General features: G+C 47.7%; 1 protein-coding gene across 2 annotated transcripts in view; it reads left to right on the top strand.

Annotated features, from left to right (window-relative positions):
* The window catches only part of LOC140388168 (coiled-coil domain-containing protein 38-like), a 124,080-nt gene extending 106,967 nt beyond the window's left edge, over positions 1-17,113 (top strand). For both annotated transcript variants that reach the window (XM_072471925.1, XM_072471924.1), the window contains 3 exons: positions 3,538-3,743; positions 6,409-6,505; positions 12,852-17,113. In XM_072471925.1, coding sequence (XP_072328026.1) covers positions 3,538-3,743; positions 6,409-6,505; positions 12,852-12,962 — 414 coding nt within the window. In that variant the 3' untranslated portion in view covers positions 12,963-17,113. The remainder of the gene's footprint in view (positions 1-3,537; positions 3,744-6,408; positions 6,506-12,851) is intronic.
* The last annotated feature ends 1,904 nt before the right edge of the window (positions 17,114-19,017 follow it).

Raw genomic sequence — 19,017 nt, 5'->3', positions numbered from 1 at the left:
GGCAGGATCGGACACATATACAGGTGGCTGGGAGAACAGGGAAGTGAGCGGCTGGTGAAGATTAAGGAGAAATGGGAAGGTGAGCTGTGAGGGGAGATAAATTGGGGAGTATGGAGTGAGGCACTATGAAGATTAAATGCAACCTCCTTGTGCGCAAGGATGAGCCTGATACAGTTCAAGATCGCACACAGGGTATATATGATGCGTGTAAGAATGAGTGGATTCTTTCAGGGGGTGACAGATGAGTGTGAGAAGTGTCGGTGGGGACCAGCTAAATCAGCTGTTCGTTTTAGTTGAAGGGTCAATAACAAGAGGGCATAACAGTATGGGAAGGATTATGGGCCTGCTGGGGAGGTTTGGAGGGTTCTCAGGGTACAAGCTGATTGTAGAGAAAAGCGAGGTATTCCCGGTGAATGAGCTGGCACAACGGGCTAATTTAGGGGGGGTGCCATTTACAGTAGCGAGGGATAGGTTTAGGTATTTGAGGACTCAGGTAACGAGGGAATGGACGGGGCTCCACAAGTGGAACTTAACCAAGCTGGTGGAGGGGGCTAGGGAGGATTTTAAGAGGTGGGATACACTGCACTTAACGCTGGCAGGGAGGGTCCAATTGGTGAAAGTGAATATTCTGCCAGGGTTCTTGTTTATCTTTCAAGCTCTCCCGATCTTGACACCAACAGCCTTTTTTCAGAAAGTGAACACGATCATTTCTGACTTTGTATGGGCAGGGAAGGAGTCGAGGGTGGGGAGAACCCTGCGACAGAGGCAGCGGGGGGGGGGGGGGGGGGGTTGGCTTTGCCGAACTTGCTTCATTATTATTGGGCGGCGAATGTGGATAAGGTGCGGCGGTGGTGGGAAGATAGAGTGGGTTAGGATGGAGGGAGGAATATTGTAAGGGCTCTCGTTTGAGGGCTATGGTGACGGCAGCATTGCCAATGGCTCCGAGTAGATATTCAAGGAGCCCTGTGGTGCAGTCCACAGTGAAGATATGAATCAGTTGAGGAGGCATTTTAGATTGGAAGGGATGTCGGTCCGAGAATCATGAGTTTGAGCCGGGGATGATGGATAGTGTATACAGGAGGTGGAGGGAAGTGGGGCTGGTCAAGGTGAGGGATCTGTATTTGGAGGAAGGATTCGCCAGTCTGGAGGGCTAAGGGAGGGGGTAGAACTGCCAAGGGGGAGTGAGTTCAGGTATCTGCAGGTTAGGGGCTTTGCGCGAAAGGTCTGCAGGGAGTTCCCTAGGTTGCCGGGATACACCCTGCTGGAGCGACTAATGTTCCTGGATGTGGAAGGGGAGGGAAGAATTGGGGATATATACAAGTGGCTGGGGGAGCAGGGAGGTGAGCGGGTGGTGAAAATCAAAGAGAAATGGGAAGCAGAGTTGGAGGGGAGATCAATTGGGGAGCATGGAGTGAGGCACTGCGTAAGGTAAATGGGACCTCCTCATTTGCAAGGATGGGCCTGATACAGTTTAAGGTGGTGCACAGGGTGCATATGACTCGGGCGAGAATGAGTGGGTTCTTTCAGGGGGTAGCAGATGAGTGTGAGAGGTGTGGGTGGGGGCCAGCGAATCACACGCACATGTTTTGGGGTTGCGAAAAATTGGGAAGATTCTGGGCGGGAGTGTTTGCGGTCTTAGCCAGGATAGTGGAGGAGGAGCTGGACCCGGACCCTTTGGTGGCGATATTTGGGGTCTCAGAGAAGCCAGACCTCATGATTGCCTCTCTGATTGCACGGCGTCGAATTTTGCTGGAGTGGCGGTTGGCATCACTGTGTGCAGATCTGGTCACCGCACTATAGGAAGGATGTGATTGTACTGGAGTGAGTGCAAAGAAGATTTCCCAGGATGTTGCCTGGGATGGAGCATTTGAGCTATGAAGGGAGGCTGGATAGGCTCGGGTTGTTTTCTTTGGAGCTGAGGGAGACCAGGTTATGAGGGGTGTGGACAGGGGGGATAGGAAGCAGCTGTTCCCTTTAGTTGAAAGGTCAATAGCAAGAGGGCATAACTTTAAGATGAGGGGCAGGAAGTTTAGACGGAATTTGAGGAAAAATATTTTCACCCAGAGGGAGTCTGGAATACACTGAGGGGGTAGTAGAGGTGGTAAACCTCACAACCTTTTAAAAAGTACATGGGTGAGCACTTGAAATGTCAAATACTGGAAAGTGGGACAGTGTAGATTTCATGTTTTTTGTTTTTGTGGATGCAGACTCAACAGGCTGAAGGGCCTCTTCTGTACTGTACGACTCTCTGACTCTAAGGTGCCACATCAAAGATTATAGGGGGTTTAAGGTGTAGGGGGTAACATTGACATGGACTAAAGATTGGCTAGTTAACAGCAAACAGGTGGGTCATTATCCGGTTGGCAGGATGTGGGGAGAGGTGTGTCACAGGGATCAGCGCTGGGGCCTCAACATTTTACAATTTATATAAATAACTTGGATGAAAGATTTGGAGGTATGGTTGCTAAATTTGCTGATGAGACAAAGATAGATAGGAAAGTAAATTGTGAAGAGGACATAAGGAGACATAAGGAAGAGGACATTAAGGGGACAAAAATCTGGCAAATGTAATATAATGTGGGCAAATGTGAAACTGCCGATTTTGGCAGAAAGAATAAAAAATAAACATATTAACTAAATGGTGAGAGATTGCAGAGCTGTGAGGTACAGAGGGATCTGGAAAGTAATTAGGAAAGCTCATAGAATATTATTGTTTATTGTAATGAGAATTTATTACAAAAGTAATAACCCACCCCCCCCACAGAGTGGACCCCAACTCTGGAATTTCCTCCCTCTTAAATCTTTCCGCTTCTCTCTTCTTTAGGAAACTCCGAAAACCATCTTTTGATCAAGGCTTTGCTTATCTAAGCTAATTGGCTAGAATGCATCACTAAGGTGCGTAGCAGGAGTTAGGAAAATTGCCAGCTCGTCCCTCCCACCTTGGGAGAAAGTGCCTGCAAAGGGGGGATCGTCCTTGTGCAGTGGGACAGAGAGGGAGAGGTGGGTCTGGGCTGGAGTCAGGCTAGCTGGAGTCAGGCTAGCTGACCCGGGTATGTTTAGAGGCAGCCATAGGAGCCACCAGGGCGGAGGTGGGCTTCAAATCTTCAGCCTAGTTAAAATAAAATCATGGAGGTCTTCCAACCTTCACCCTGCACAGCCCCTCACCACTCACATACTCGGGATGCCCTATCCATGCCATCTCATGCCCCTTGCATCCACCCCCCATGTCCTCTCATGCCCCCTTATTAAGTTATGCCATTTCAATGCCCATTGACCCACTATACATTGTATAGAGTCAATGAACCAGTAACAGTAGTATGTGTTAAAACAATGCTTTCAAAAAAGTCATTCATTCATTACCTTCCAAAAGTTGAAAATGACATTTTTCGACAGAGCATCTAAACCTTGAACGCTTGAAGCACATTGATATATTTTACTATATTAAAGGTGCTATATAAATATAAGTTGTTGGCAAATTAAAATAAAATTATTTGTAGCATTTTAGAACTCTTGTCACACAAACTATTTCTATTTTAGGAAACAGCATTTGAAAAGTTGGACCGGGGCCTCCGTAAACTGCATCAGCTCTACTTTAAAGATGCCACGGTACCTGTGGATGTATTACAGATACTGCAGAATATTGAGAGTGCCATTAACAGATGGTTGGATAGTATTGGCTCAGCTGCACCACAGAAGAGGGTCAGTGCCATTCTGAAGAGAATAAAGAAAGAAAAGCAAGAAAAGTGAGGACATTTAAATAGTAATGCTGATTAGATGATAAGCTCATGTTAGATTACTTGCACTAAATTTCACCACTGTTTGACATACATTAGGCTAACCCATTGCAATAAAGACTGCATCTATCTGATTGAAAAATCGACAAGGACACTGGCCTCATTGCGCTCGAATGAGAACGCAATGAGTTTGGTGAATATCGGGAGAGGCTAAAAACAAGAATCGCGCTGGGCTATGCAACCGGCCCGCTCTCATAGGCGAAACCGGAATCCTGCCGTAGCGTGGCGAGAAACCAATAATCACCATTTAAGCCCTTTTTCCATACAATAGGAGCCACCCCATATCCAACGTCCTCCCGAGATCCAGTGGCCTCCCCAACAAATAGTCACGCCTACGCCAATTAGTACTCCTTTTGAAAAACATGTAACCTGGTGGGGACCCTTGGAGGTGAGCAGCCATGTTCGCTCACAGGCAATGAGCTTGGGAGCACTGGGCTTGCTGATCCTGTGCTCGAAGGGGGTGGGGGGGGTCAACTGGGAGATTGCAGCCCTGGTTGGAAGTTGGGGCTATCGGGGCTAGGGGGAGGGGGAAGACTGGGGCTGGGGGGTGAGCTCTGCCTGGAGGGAGTGGGGGGGGGGGAGGGGGTGCAAATGTGCGCAGGTCATCCGTGCCAATCCTGGATCATGTGTTCCCGTTCCCAGGACAACACTAGTCCCTGCCTGTCTGCCCCCACTGACCACGCATAGCTCCCACTGACCGCGGCTGAAGACCATTACTGATAGGGAATTGGCAACCGTGGTTAATTGTGCACTTCACACATCCCAAGTGGATCCCCGTGGGTGGGAATGCCATGTCGCATGTGGGGCTCATTGTCTAGCATCCCAATCACACCTTCATGCATGGACACTGTGCTTGAACACTGCCGGACGCAGCACCATAGACACAGCAACCAACCTCCAAATGCCATGGGGCTGGGCGATGTTTGGTGACAGTCTGTTCAGGTGTCTGGAGTGGAGGGTGTGCGGATCAGTAGGCAGAGCTTGTCGGGGGGGGGGGGGGGGGGGGGGGGGAGAGGAGATTATGGTTGGCCCGCATCATGGAACAAAGAGCCAGAGGTGTCATACTGGTTGTGGTGAGTTTTTTTTTTAATGTTTCTCGTGCAAGTATACACCACTGCCCCACTCTGCCAATGGTGCCATTCCACTATCCATCCCTTCCCTCACCACCAGCCCCCCCCCCCCCACTCCCCTCTCTAACCGACCCTTCAGTGATCCTCAATGTGCTTGGCCTTCCTTGCTCTAGCACTACGTCTAGCTGTATCTCCAGGATGCACATCAAAGGTGGAGGCAGCCAGCTGCTTACCACATCCCAAGGCCTTCGATGCCCCTGGCGGGGGTCCTCTGGGAGCTCTTGGGCCAGAAGGCCCCAGCGCACTTGATGTTGGCAAATGCACGGCTGTTCCGATGCTGACTGTGAGAGGCGGCTTCGTCAGAGGGGTGGAACTCGGGGGGGCGGTTACAAGTGTGTGAGGCAGAGTTACTGCCAGGGACATAGTGCTGCCTACTCATGTTGGCCGCCCTGAGGAGGTTGTGCAGTATTTCCGGCACTGCGAATGCTGTTGCCCACAGCCCATGGCCTCTGTCACCTGCCCCCAGGCACAGCGAATGGCAGCAGCTGGCAGCCTCTTTCCCAGGTCGGGTACAAGGTCATCTGCCACTTCTCCACTGCGTCCAAAAGGGTCTCCGGCTTGGTATCCTCGGGGCAGCTCTCCTCGCTGCCATCTTGTTGGCTGGGATGGTGTGTGTGGGGAGTGAAGTGTGTTTATGCGGCTGCAGCTTGTCAACCTTTTGAGTATGAATCGCAAAACCAGCGAATCCGGCACCGTTTCCCGTTAGAATCCATTGTGTTTCAAGTGGCGCCGGTCCTAACCCTTTAGCAGTAGCAGAATCAGTCCAGGTATGGCACCAGTTCTTCTGTTTTGAAAGTCCACGTATTCTGCATTGGCGTCAATAGAATCCCGCCTCATGTGCCTATGTGCTGAGTTTCTGTTTATTCTTGGTATTATGAAGGATGGATTTGGCAACCTTGCCACAGAACACTCCATTCAGTTGTACCATGTGTACCACCTAGCCCTCTTGAAAACATTTGTGCAAATAAAAGCAGGTTGGCCACAAACCCTTTCATATCCTCAGGATGTCTCAAAGTGCTTTACAGCCAATGAAATACTTCTTGAAGTCTAATCAGTGTTGTAATGTAGGAAATCTGACAGCCAATTGGGAACAACAAGCTTCCACAAGAAGGAATGTGAAAGCCCTCAGTGCTGCTCTGGAGTTCAGGCAGGATTTTGAGCTCATATCGTGGTATGGTGGGACCTCAACACTACCATAGAGACAAGTGGTATTACTGACTGGGCCATAGCCGCAGTCACAGGTGGATGATCTGAGACACTAATTTTGTGCCAGGATTCAAAGTTGAAAACATGCCCCCTACTGTTTTCAGAACAGGCCAAGAGAAAACTGAACAACTGATTGTTGGTTCATCGATGGTCACATGTGTTTTCAGTTGTGTCCTGCACTCATTCATTCTATTATTTTACTTGACTTAATTCTGGTCAACTGGAAGGTTTATTTTCCTCATGGTGGATTGTGCTAAGATGTTCTGTACTTTACTTAGGCTGCATGAAGAGGCGATGGCTCGGATGAAACTTCCTGCAGAAACAAAACGGAAACCTTTACTGGAACTGGCGGCACAAAGAGAACCAAACAGATTGGTATATATTTTTCAAATACAAATCGTTCTGTGGCGTGTGAGGTGCTTTCCAAACTGAGCAGATTACCAGATTTCTTTAGTAATGAGGCCACAGGTTACGGAGAGTGTAAATGGATGTGTCCATCCTATAGCCAAAGGGTAAAGGCAATCCTGAAACTCAAAACAGCTCACCCCACCTTTCCTTACTTGTTGCCTTACTCTATTCGAGTTTATTGAGCCCTTGGTATATGCAAAAAGCTGCCCTTAACATTGGTGCCTCCTTGCTGGATAAATTCTGAATCAGAGATTTATTAATGCCAGCAACTCCAGCTATACCATCAAAATAAATAGGAGACCAGCAATAATAATCTTTATTGTAACAATAGGCTTACATTAACACTGCAATGAAGTTATTGTGGATAGCCTCTGTGGTAAACCACTGTCTTCCTATATTAAGGGTTGTACGGTAGAACCTGCACTACAGGTTCACCTGGGCTCCTGCATGCTAGCTCCGCCCAGGAGCCGGGTTATAAATATGCGTGGCCTCCAGCTCGCAGCAATTTCGCCAGCTGCTGTGGGAGGCCACACATCTGATACTAATAAAGCCTCAGTTTGGATTCAACTTCGTCTCCAGTCAAATTGATCGTGCCTCAATTTATTAGTATCTGATTCAGAAGATGGACCTCCGGATTAAACCAGATCGCCTGCAGCTGGATCCACACGTTAGCGACGCCAGAAAGGACTTCCAGCACTGGCTAGCTTATTTTGAAGCGTATATCAACGCGGCACCGACCCCTGTTCCAGAGGCTCAGAAGATTCAAATATTGTACTCTAGGCTCAGCTCCAAAATCTTCCCGCTGATCCAGGATGCGCCCAATTACGCTGATGCCATGACTCGACTTAAAGAAAATTATGAGCAGAAGACGAACACGTTCTTCGCCAGACACGCGCTCGCAACGCATACTCAACTACCTGGTGAGTCAATCGAGGACTTCTGGAGGGCTCTGATCCCACTAGTACGGGACTGTGACTGCCAGGACGTTACATCTAAGGAGCACTCAGATCTCCTTATGCGGGACGCTTTTATAACTGGGATTGGGTCTGATGTTATCAGGCAGCGGCTCCTAGAAGCGCGACCTCGCAGAGACTAAAACACTAGCGCTTTCCATGACGGTCGCCCTGCGCAATGTCCAGTCCTACGCCCCCAACCGCACGGCCCACTCCTCCTACGCTTCATGGGCCCCACAGGCAGCCGCCCCAGCGGGGGCTCTACCCACCCAATACGCCTGCGCTACGCGCCAGCCAGTGATCTCCGGGGGGCTCCAATGCTATTTTTGCGGCCAGCAAAGACACCCCCGCCAACGCTGCCCGGCCCGCGCTGCCCTTTGTAAGGCCTGCGGGAAGAAGGGCCACTACGCAGTAGTGTGCCAGGCCCGCTCAGCGGCCGAGGTCGCCCCCATCCCCCCGGTCACGGACAATGAGCGCCGCTATCCTCCTCTTCTCCCCAGGCCATGTGCGAGCAATGGGCGCCGCCATCTTCTCCCCCGCACAACACGTGCGTTTCATGGGCACCGCCATCTTGCTCCACCCCCACAATGTGCGTCCCATGGGTGCCACCATTTTGTAATCCCCAGGACCTCTGGGCGCCGCCATCTTGTCCACCCTGCAGCACATGGCGTTTCAGGACCCCAACTCAACAGCCGCCTCATTACCCGACGATCAACCACGGCTCGCATCCATGGCAATCGACCAATCCTGACCACATACGCTGACCAACGCATCCACCAGCGTGAAAGTCAACGGCTATGTGACCTCCTGCCTACTGGACTCAGGGAGCACTGAGAGCTTTGTACACCCGAATATGGTAAGGCGCTGCTCCCTTAAGGTACACCCTGCCAATCAAAGTATCTCCCTGGTCTCCGGATCCCATCGCGTAGCGATCCGGGGGTACTGCACGGTCACGCTCACAGTCCAAGGCGTAGAGTTACACGGTTTTCACCTCTACGTCCTCCCTAACTTCTGTGCTGCACTTATCCTCGGCCTGGACTTTCAGTGCAACCTCCAGAGCCTGACCCTTAAATTCGGCGGATCCTTACCACCCCTCACTGTGTGCGGTCTCGCGACCCTAAAGGTTGATCCTCCTTCCCTCTTTGCCAATCTAACTCCAGATTGCAAACCCGTCGCTACCAGAAGTATACGGTACAGCACCCAGGATAAGGCCTTCATCAGGTCCGAGGTCCAGCGGTTGCTTCGGGAGGGAGTCATCGAGGCCAGCAACAGCCCCTGGAGAGCTCAAGTGGTAGTGGTTAAGTCTGGGGAGAAAAAAACGAATGGTCGTGGACTACAGCCAGACCATCAACAGGTACACGCAACTCGACGCGTACCCCCTCCCACGCATATCTGACATGGTTAACCAGATTGCACAGTACCGGGTCTTCTCAACGGTGGACCTGAAATACGCTTACCATCAGCTCCCCATACGTAAATTGGACCGGCCATACACCGCCTTAGAGGCAGACGGCCGGCTATATCACTTCTTTAGGGTCCCCTTCGGTGTCACCAATGGGGTTTCGGTCTTCCAAAGGGAGATGGACCGAGTGGTCGACCGGTACGGCTTGCGGGCCACGTTTCCGTATCTAGACAACGTGACTATCTGCAGCCATGATCAGCAGGGCCACGATGCCAACCTCGCTAAATTTTTCCGCACCGCCACTCTCCTCAACCTCGCGTATAACGAGAAGTGTATGTTCCGTACAAACCGTTTAGCCTCGGCTACGTAGTCCAGAACGGAGTTCTGGGGCCTGATCCCGACCACATGCGCCCCCTCATGGAGCTCCCCCTCCCCCCCACGGCCCTCAAACGCTGCCTGGGGTTCTTCTCGTATTACGCACAGTGGGTCCCAAACTATGCGGACAAGGCCCGCCCACTCATACAGTCCACTCATTTCCCCCTGACGGCCGAGGCCCAACAGGCTTTCGCCCGGGTCAGATCTGATATTGCCAAAGCTGGAATGCACACTGTAGACGAAACACTTCCTTTCCAAGTAGAAAGCGACACATCGGACGTCGCCCTTGCCGCCACCCTCAACCAGGCAGGCAGGCCCGTGGCATTCTTTTCCCGCACCCTCCATGCCTCCGGAATTCGGCACTCATCCGTTGAAAAGGAGGCCCAGGCTATCGTTGAGTCTGTGCGACATTGGAGGCATTACCTGGCTAGCAGGAGATTCACTCTCCTCACTGACCAACGGTCGGTAGCCTTCATGTTCAACAACACAGCGTGGCAAGATCAAAAATGATAAAATCTTGCGGTGGAGATTCGAGCTCTCCACCTATAATTACGAGATTAAGTATCGCCCTGGCAAACTCAACGAGCCCCCAGACGCCCTATCCCGAGGTACATGTGCCAGCGCACAGGTAGACCGACTCTGGGCCCTGCACGACAGCCTTTGTCACCCAGGGGTCACTCAGTTGCACCACTTCATGAAGGCACAAAATTTGCCTTACTCCGTCGAGGAAGTAAGGACAATCACCAGGGACTGCCAGGTCTGTGCGGAGTGCAAGCCGCACTTCTACCGGCCGGACCGCGCGCACCTGGTGAAGGCCTCCCGCCCCTTTGAACGCCTCAGCGTGGATTTCAAAGGCCCCCTCCCCTCCTCCGATCGACACACATATTTCCTCAAAGTGATAATTAAAGCCCTTAATTCTATCTTCACTCTGTTCGGCTTCCCCGCCTACATCCACAGTGACAGGGGATCCTCATTCATGAGTGATGAGCTACGTCAGTTCCTGCTCAGCAGGGGTATCGCCTCCAGCAGAACGATGAGCTACAACCCCCGGGGAAACGGATAGGTAGAAAGGGAGAATAGGACGGTATGGAGGGCCGTCCAGCTGGCCCTACGGTCCAGAGATCTCCCGGCCTCCCGCTGGCAAGAGGTCCTCCCTGATGCACTACATTCCATTCGCTCATTACTCTGCACTGCTACTAACAGTACACCGCATAAACGTCTTTTTGCCTTCCCCAGGAAGTCCACATCCAGGGTATCGCTCCAAACTTGGCTCACAGCTCTGGGAACCGTTATTTTCCGTAAACATGTGTGGCTCCACAAGGCGGATCCGTTGGTGGAAAGGGTGCATCTGCTCCACGCAAACCCACAGTACGCCTACGTGGCATCCCCGACGGCCGCCAGGTACCGTCTCCCTCAGGGACCTGGCACCAGCAGGTTCCACCCCCACACCACCCCTGGCGCCACCCTCCCCTCCCCCGCCGCCCCCATCATCCCCCTAGGACTGTCTGTCCTCCCCCTGCCCACCCCCGTTGATGGAGAGGATTTCGGCATGCTCCCGGAGTCAACTTCGACCACGACAGCACCAACATCGCCGGCTCCACTTCGTTGATCCCAAAGGACCATCAAGGCGCCGGACCAGCTGAACCTCTGACCGGCCCGCCAGATGACCAGAGACAGTTTTTTACTGCTCTGTAAATATTAAAGATTGCTAATTGTATATAGTTGTCCACCACCCCCGCCGGACTCAATTTTAACAGGGGGTGAATGTGGTAAACCACTGTGTTCTCATATTAGGGGTTGTACGGTAGAACCTGCACTATAGGTTTACCCTGCATGCTAGCTCCACCCAGGAGCTATGTTATAAATATGCGTGGCCTCCAGCTCGCAGCCATTTCGTCAGCTGCTGTAGGAGGCCACACATCTGATACTAATAAAGCCTCAGTTTGGATTCAACTTCGTCTCCAGTCAAATTGATCGTACCTCAGCCTCTAGTTGCCAAATTCCAGCGCCTGTTCGGGTCCACGGAGGGAGAATTCAGAATGTTCAAATTACCTAACAGCATGTCTTTCGGGACGTGGGGGGGATACCTGGAGCACCCGGAGGAAACCCACGCAGACACGGGGAGAGCGTGCAGACTCTGCACACACAGTGACTGTTATAACCTGCCTACTTACCATTGGCTGGGGACTAATGACAATCCCACAATCCTGTGGGAGTATGAGCTTCCCCAATGATGGGGGCGGAGAAACCATTAGTAAACTCCTAGTATAAATAAAGCTGGCCAGTTTAGGAACCAGCAGGAAGGAGTGTGCAGCAAGGAAAGTTGCTGCTGCTGTTATATGTATATGTTATTGTAAATAAATGTTATTACTTTGTATCCTTAAAACTCGTGCTGGATTCTTCGTGGCCCTCACAAAAGTGACCCAAGCCGGGAATAAAACCTGGACCCTGGAGCTGTGATGTAACAGTGCTAACCACTGTGCTACTGTGTCACCTGAAAGGAAAGTCACCGTAGTCCCAGAAGACCTTCTGAGGGGAGAGCTGACTGATGGTGATTTCTCATGAGGATCACCACACTTCTGCTGAGGGGCAAGGTTAAGAATAACCTCAGTTGGTATAGGAATTGAACCTGTGCTGTTGGCCTCGTTCTGCTTCACAACCCAGCTGCCCAGCCAACTGAGCTAAACCATCTACCCACCCCCCACCCATGCCTGTGCTAGGTCTTTGAAACAAGTATCCAGTTAATACCATTCCCCTGTTGCTTTCCACAAACCCTGCATTTATTTCCTATTCAAGTATAAGTTCAATCCCCTATTGAAAGTTACTATTGAATCTGCTTCAAGTACCCCTCCAGGCAATGTGTTCCAGAGCATAACTCACTGTGTAAAAAAAACAATTCTGCTCTGGTTCTTTTGCCAATTACCTTAAATCTGTGTCCCTCTGATTACTGACCCTCCTGCCTGGGAATACTTTGTCTCATTTGCTCCATGGCTTTGAACACCTCCTCCCTTAACCTCTTCTCTCAGGAGAATGACTGTATTCTTGCTTCTCTAGTCTCTCAAACTAACAGGTTCCATGTAGAATTAGACAATGTTGGCAGCACTGAGGGAAGATCATTGTGTTACTGCCAGTTCTTTGCAAGAGCAACTCAGCTCATTTCACACCCTCGCCCACTCTACAATTTATTTTCAGGTGTTTATCCAATTTCCTTCTGAAAATCATGACTGAATCTGCCTCTCTTCACCACACTCCCAGGCAGTGCAGTCCAGGTCTTAAGCATTCGCCCTGTAAAGATATTTTCCTCATGCCATAGTCATGTCAACCTTCTTGTCAATCGAAACAGTTTCTACTTTGTCTGTCGAGACCCTCATGATTTTGAATATCTTTATTAAATCGCCTCTTCGTTTTTTCTTTCCTAAGGACAACAACCCCAGCCTGATCTGTTAACTAGTCTCTCATTCCTGGGACCGTTCTTGTAAATCTTTTCTGCACACTCTCTAAAGACATGGTTCCAAAGTGTGATGCTTAGGATAGTGCAGGGCTGAGACCTGGATGAATTTGTGAACTGCTTATTTTCCTACAGTTGGGTCGAAAGCTGATGTATCGCTCACAACCCGATAAAGATGAAAAGAAAGATTCAGCGGACAAAGAAGTTGAGGAGGAGGAAAATGACGAAAGCTTCTTTTTCACCTAAGCACCAAGACTTGAAAATCATTGCACAGCAAACAGGTCTTTGTTGTGAATGCTGTGATTTGTTTTGTTGACATTTATCAGTTCATTGTTAATGTTGGTAGCAGAGATTTATCTGGAAAGTATGTGTATTAGCTCTGGTCTCACCTACTGCCTTTATCTGCAGGCCACTCTAGGGATGAAGGCACAGGGCTCTGGGAGTTTGCAGGATGCCTGGTTTTTATTGTGCGACACATTGCATAGTTATCATTGCATCGACTACTGCTCATTTTTATTGCAATGGGAACTAAAAGCAGTGTCCAATACGTGAGCCGCATATAGCTCACTGGGAATGCAACCATGCTAATTGCAATTTAGAATAAAATTAAATAATACTCTGTCATTGGGCAAGCAATCTCAATACTGTTTAGGCATTTCTTGATATTGTGAATACTTTAATTCTGGATTGCCGTTAATCTCCTGTAGTCAAAGGTTAATCTCTGAGACACACCTGAAAACAATCCCGGAGAAAAGTTCTTAGAACATACATAACATTGTAATTATCAAATGGAGAGCAGAGATTGGACACGTTTATTGATTGTGGTTAGTGTTTTACTTCCTAGGTCTCACTGACTGAATAGTTGCGGATGTTTGAGTAAATATACACATGTGAAACACATTCACTTGTATTGTGTGAGTATGTGTGTGTTTACTGCATGCAGCCAAAATGGTGTCAGCATATAACCACATGTGGCTAACCATTGATTTCTACTGGACAATATTGGATTAAAAGAGCCTCTTATCAATTTACTGACATGTAAACATGAAATGGATTCAGAATGTAACGTTGGACACACCTGGTGAAAGAGTTTTTTGATGATCCCCTCAATTGCACTGACATAGAAAATAGGAGCAGGAGGAGACCATTTGGCCCTTCGAGCCTGCTCCACCATTCAACGTGATCATGCTGATCCTCTATCTCACCACCATGGTCCCACACTCTTCTCATACCATACTCCTTGATGCCTTTAGCGTCTAGAAATCTTATCTATTTCCTTCTTAAATATATTCAATGACGTGGCCTCCATGGTAGAGAATTCCACAGGTTCACCACCCTCCCAGTCCAAAGGTTTCTCCTCATCTTAATCCTAAATAACCTACCCTGTATCCTGAGACTGTGACCCCTTATTCTAGACCCCCACCCCCCAGCCAGAGGAAACACATCCCTGCATCCAATCTGTCCAATCCTGTCAGAATTTTATACATTTCAATTAGATCCCCTCTCATTCTTCTAAACTCCAGTGAATACAGGCCCAATCTCTCCTCATGCCACAATCCTGCCATCCCAGGAATCAGTCTGGTGAAACTTCACTGCACTCCCTCTATGGCAGGTACATATTTTCTTCGATAAGGAGACCAAAACTGCACAAAATACTCCAGGTGTGGCCTTACCAAGACCCTTCACAGTTATAGTAAGACATCCTTGTTCCTGTATCCCAGTCATCTTCCAATAAAATTCAACATACCATTTGACTTGTTAACTGCTTGCTGCACCTGCATGCTTGCTTTCAGTGATTGGGCAAGGACACCCATCTCCCTTTCTATCATCATTTTAATAATACTCTGCCATTCTGTTTCTCCGTCCCAAGTGGATAACTTCACACTTCTCAATGTTATGCTACATCAGCCATTTATTTACCCATTTGCTCAACTTGTCTAAATCGCCTTGAAGCCTCTTAACATCCTCCTCACCACTCACTTTGAAAAAGACCCATTTATTCCTACTCTGTTTCCTGTCTTGCTAACTGATTCACAATCCATGCCAATATATTACTCCAATCCCACACGCTTTACTTTTGCACACTAATCTCTTAAGTGACTTTATCAAATGTTTTTTGAAAATCCAAATACACCACATTCATTGGTTCTCCCTTATCTATTCTACTAGTTATGTCCTCAAAAAACTCCAGTAGGTTTGTCAAATTTGATTTCCCTTTCAGAAATCCATGTTGACTTTGTCTAATACTGTTGATATTTTCAAAGTGTCACATCCTTTATAATAGACTTTAACATTTTCCCTACAACTGATGATAACCTGTTTGCTCCCTCGCTCCCTTTTTAAATAGTGGGGTTAACTTTGTCACTCTCCAATCTGCCGGGACTGTTCCAAAATCTACAGAATTTTGGAAGATGACAAACAACATATCCACTATTTCCATGGCCACCTCCTTTCGTGCCCTGGGATCTAGATTATTATTCCCGAGGGATTTATTAGCTTTCAGTCCCACTTATTTCTCCAGCACAATTTTTCTAGTAACACTAATTTCCTTCAATTCCTCCTTCTCACTAGGTCCTTAGTTCCCTAGCATTTCTGGGAAGGCAAGAACTAAAGTAGTTGTTTAATTGCTCAGCCATTTCCTTGTTCTCTATAATGAATTCTCCCATTTCAGACAGTAAGGGATCTACATTTGTCTTCACTAATCTTTTTCTTTTTACATAATTAAAGAAGTGTTTACAATCTACTCTTGGGCGTGATTTTCATTCATTTCATAACCTTCGTGTCGGACGAGGCCGTTGAATTTCGCGAGACCGTGACACTCAAAACATCTTGCGAGATTCAACGGATTCTAGTGTCGTTATCTGGATCTCGCTGTCTCTGTAAGAGATCCAGACAGGCATATTCAAATGATCCATTAGGTTCATTCAAATATGTGCTTGCGAATTTCACCGGGGCCCAGGATTCACTGGCCTCACCTGTGAGGGCGCCCTTTGGTACTGGTTCACAAAGTTGTGATGCAGTCATGATGACACCTCGGAGCGTCTCACTGGCCCCAGGGTGGTCAGGCCCCAGGGTGGTCAGGGACTGGACAGTGTGGCAGGAAATGACTTAAATAGTGGCGGGGAGTTCCTCACCGAGGCCAAAGAAATTTGCAAAGTACTGTTGAATAGCGGGGTCTTTCTCAGTGCTGCAGGCGCCAAGAAACACCCGATTAATGCGCCGTTCAGCGGACTTAACTTGAGTCCACTGAATCATGCCTCTGTTCCTTACAAGTTTACTCTCATACTCTATTCCCCCTCTTAATCAATCTCTTGGTCCTCCTTTGCAGAACTCTAAATGGCTCCCAATCCTCAGGCTTGCTACTTATTCTAGCAACTTTGGATCTAATACTATCATTAATTTATTTTGTTAGCCATGGTTTGGCCACTTTTTCTGTTGCACTTTGATTTCAGAATTCTGTTTTCTTGCTATCCTTCGTGACTAATGTCCAAGTTTTGTTAAATCTTTCACTCACCAATGAAAGGAATAGAACAATTTCCATTATCAGCAATGGTCAGATAGACACCAAAGAATTTGCTTTAACTCCACAGTAGGACACTCCTCATTAATGCTCATCTATTTGCACTTTGTTAAGTAAAGCTGATTTACAGACAGCTTGGTATCATGGACCATAGTTCCTCACAACAGAGAAAAAATACACGTATCTTCACAGGGTCCAAGTTCACATCCTGGCTCCTGCTGTGGCCCCAAACCTCAATGACGACAATTCAACAATTTCAATGGTTCAAAAATGCTTTGCGATGTCCTGAGGTCTTGAATCCATTTCACTTTATTACTTTGTCATTGCCATAATAATTGGCAGTGTATCAGAAATAATTTCATAAATAACACCATCTTAGCTTTTAATTTAATGATGAATAGTCAGTTCATTACAAGTTTTAAGACATGTTCAATTTCTGCAAGTTCTTCTGAAGTGATCCCATTATCTGTTTTAACATGTTTGCATGTCATTAAATAGACACTGTTTTAATCCAGTGTTGTTGAGTAGAAATCGCACGCACATGCATGCAGACACATGTGCACTCACACACACAGTACAGGTAAATGTATTTCACATGTGTATATTTACTATTCTGCAAGTAACCCAGGAAATAAGGCACTCCACATGATCAATAAATACTCATTCTCTTGAGGTCTGAGGTTGTAGAAATGCAAATTTGTTCTTTCTTGTTGACCTTGTGCTACCTTGATATTTTGTCATCATATTATTGACTGTGGAGTTTGTAGAAAATTACAGTACAAAATTGTAAATGATACTGTAATGTTTGTATCCTAGTGTAAGTAAATGAACTTAATTCTGAAGTTTTTAAATTAAAAATAAAAAGCTGTTAAAAATACAGTGGGCTGTCTTTCTCAAAGTGAAGGTACACTTTGCTGTGAAAGTTAAGTAATCTTTAAATGTAAAGACTGTCTCTTTTACTTGCTGTAGTATGCAGGTAAAAGAAGTCGTCAGGAAAGCTAACAGCTTATTGCTTATTACGAGAGGAATTAAATAGTGAGTAGGGAGTGTGGTAGTCGGTATTAGAGGTATTACCCTGTAATGCTCTAAGACCATTGGTGTGGGAGGTACTGTTTTCATTGGTTAAGCCTGCCTGCTGGTTCCGCCCAGTAAGGTGGAGTATAAGAGCCCGTGTCGCCCCAACAGTTGCCTTCTGTACCTGCGCTGCTGGGGGAAACATCTAGTGTAATAAAGCCTTCAATTGTCTCCAATCTCGCTTCTGGAGTTATTGATCGAGCATCAGGGAGGTTATGAAATGAATGAAAATGAAAATCGCTTATTGTCACAAGTAGGCTTCAAATGAAGTTACTGTGAAAAGCCCCTAGTCGCCACATTCCGGCGCCTGTTCGGGGAGGCTGTTACGGGAATTGAACCGTGCTGCTGGCCTGCCTCGGTCTGCTTTCAAAGCCAGCGATTTAGCCCTGTGCTAAACAGCCCCAGTTGTGTAGGACACTGGTGAGACCACATCTGCAGTACTGTGCACAATATTGGTCTCCTTATTTAAGGATGTAAATATGTTAGAAGCAGTTGAGAGACTGCGCATAATGGCAAAAGGTGCAGGCCCATAGCGGTCAGCAGAATGACCTGTTGATTAAAATAATACCAGGAATGGGCAGTGTTGAATCTATGATAAACAGAACACATAGAAGATGGTAGAAATTTGTAATGACTTAGACCAGGCCTTTGAGATTGACCAATTGGAATACGAGTTCCGTGATTAGTGGCCGATTCTAGGAACCTCTTCTTTGTATATATCAGGGAGTGTTAGATTCTCTGCATTCCCAGTGTAGATAGCAGACTGAATGTACAAGGTCGTACTGCTGTTGCTTTTATTAATAAAAGGAATTCCAGTGAAGGGACTTCTGTCTCCATGGACTTATTACAGTGGCAACGAGAAAAACGGAATGACCCGAAAGAACCTGCTTATTATCAGCCGCCACATATTGAGGGTAAGCAAAATGCCTTTATTTGGGAAGTTGGATTCTTTTGACCCTGCAGTGGGAGACTGGACCCGATATGTAGAGTGGATGAAGTACTTTTTCAGGGCGAACGATATAGTTCCAGGTGAAAATCAACAGGTCATTCTGCTGACCGCGTGTGGGCCAGCAGCTTTTGCCATTATGCACAGTCTCACTTTTCCGGAGGCACCAGACGCAAAACCTTTTCAGGAATTGACGGACTTAGTAAAAGAGTATTATGACCCTTTTTAAAAATAAATTTACAGTACCCAATTAATTTTTTCCAATTAAGGGGTAATTTAGTGTGGCCAATCCAGGAATTCTAGTGTAATAAAGCCTTCAATTGTCTCCAATCTCGCTTCTGGAGTTATTGATCGAGCATCAGGAAGGTTATGAAATGAATGAAAATGAAAATCGCTTATTGTCACAAGTAGGCTTCAAATGAAGTTAATGTGAAAAGCCCCTAGTCGCCACATTCCGGCGCCTGTTCTAGTGAAGCTGGATTGGGTTGTGGGGGCGAAACCCATGCAATCACGGGGATAATGTGCAAACTCCACACGGACAGTGACCCAGAGCCGGGATTGAACCTGGGACCTCGGCGTCGTGAGGTGGCAATGCAAACCACTGCGCCACCTTGCCGCCCCTCCACCTCTGATCCTGCAAATGTACCGGTTTTATTCAGCATTCCAAGACACGGGGGAGTCAGTCACTAATTTTGTAACAAGATTAAGACGATTGGCAGAGGCTTGTGAATTTGGCCTGACGCTAAATGAGATGCTCTGAG

Source organism: Scyliorhinus torazame, chromosome 13 (genome assembly GCF_047496885.1).
Source record: "Scyliorhinus torazame isolate Kashiwa2021f chromosome 13, sScyTor2.1, whole genome shotgun sequence".
NCBI classification, from domain to species: domain Eukaryota; kingdom Metazoa; phylum Chordata; class Chondrichthyes; order Carcharhiniformes; family Scyliorhinidae; genus Scyliorhinus; species Scyliorhinus torazame.
Note: the sequence above shows the minus strand (reverse complement) of the source record. Positions and strands in the feature narration are given on the sequence as shown.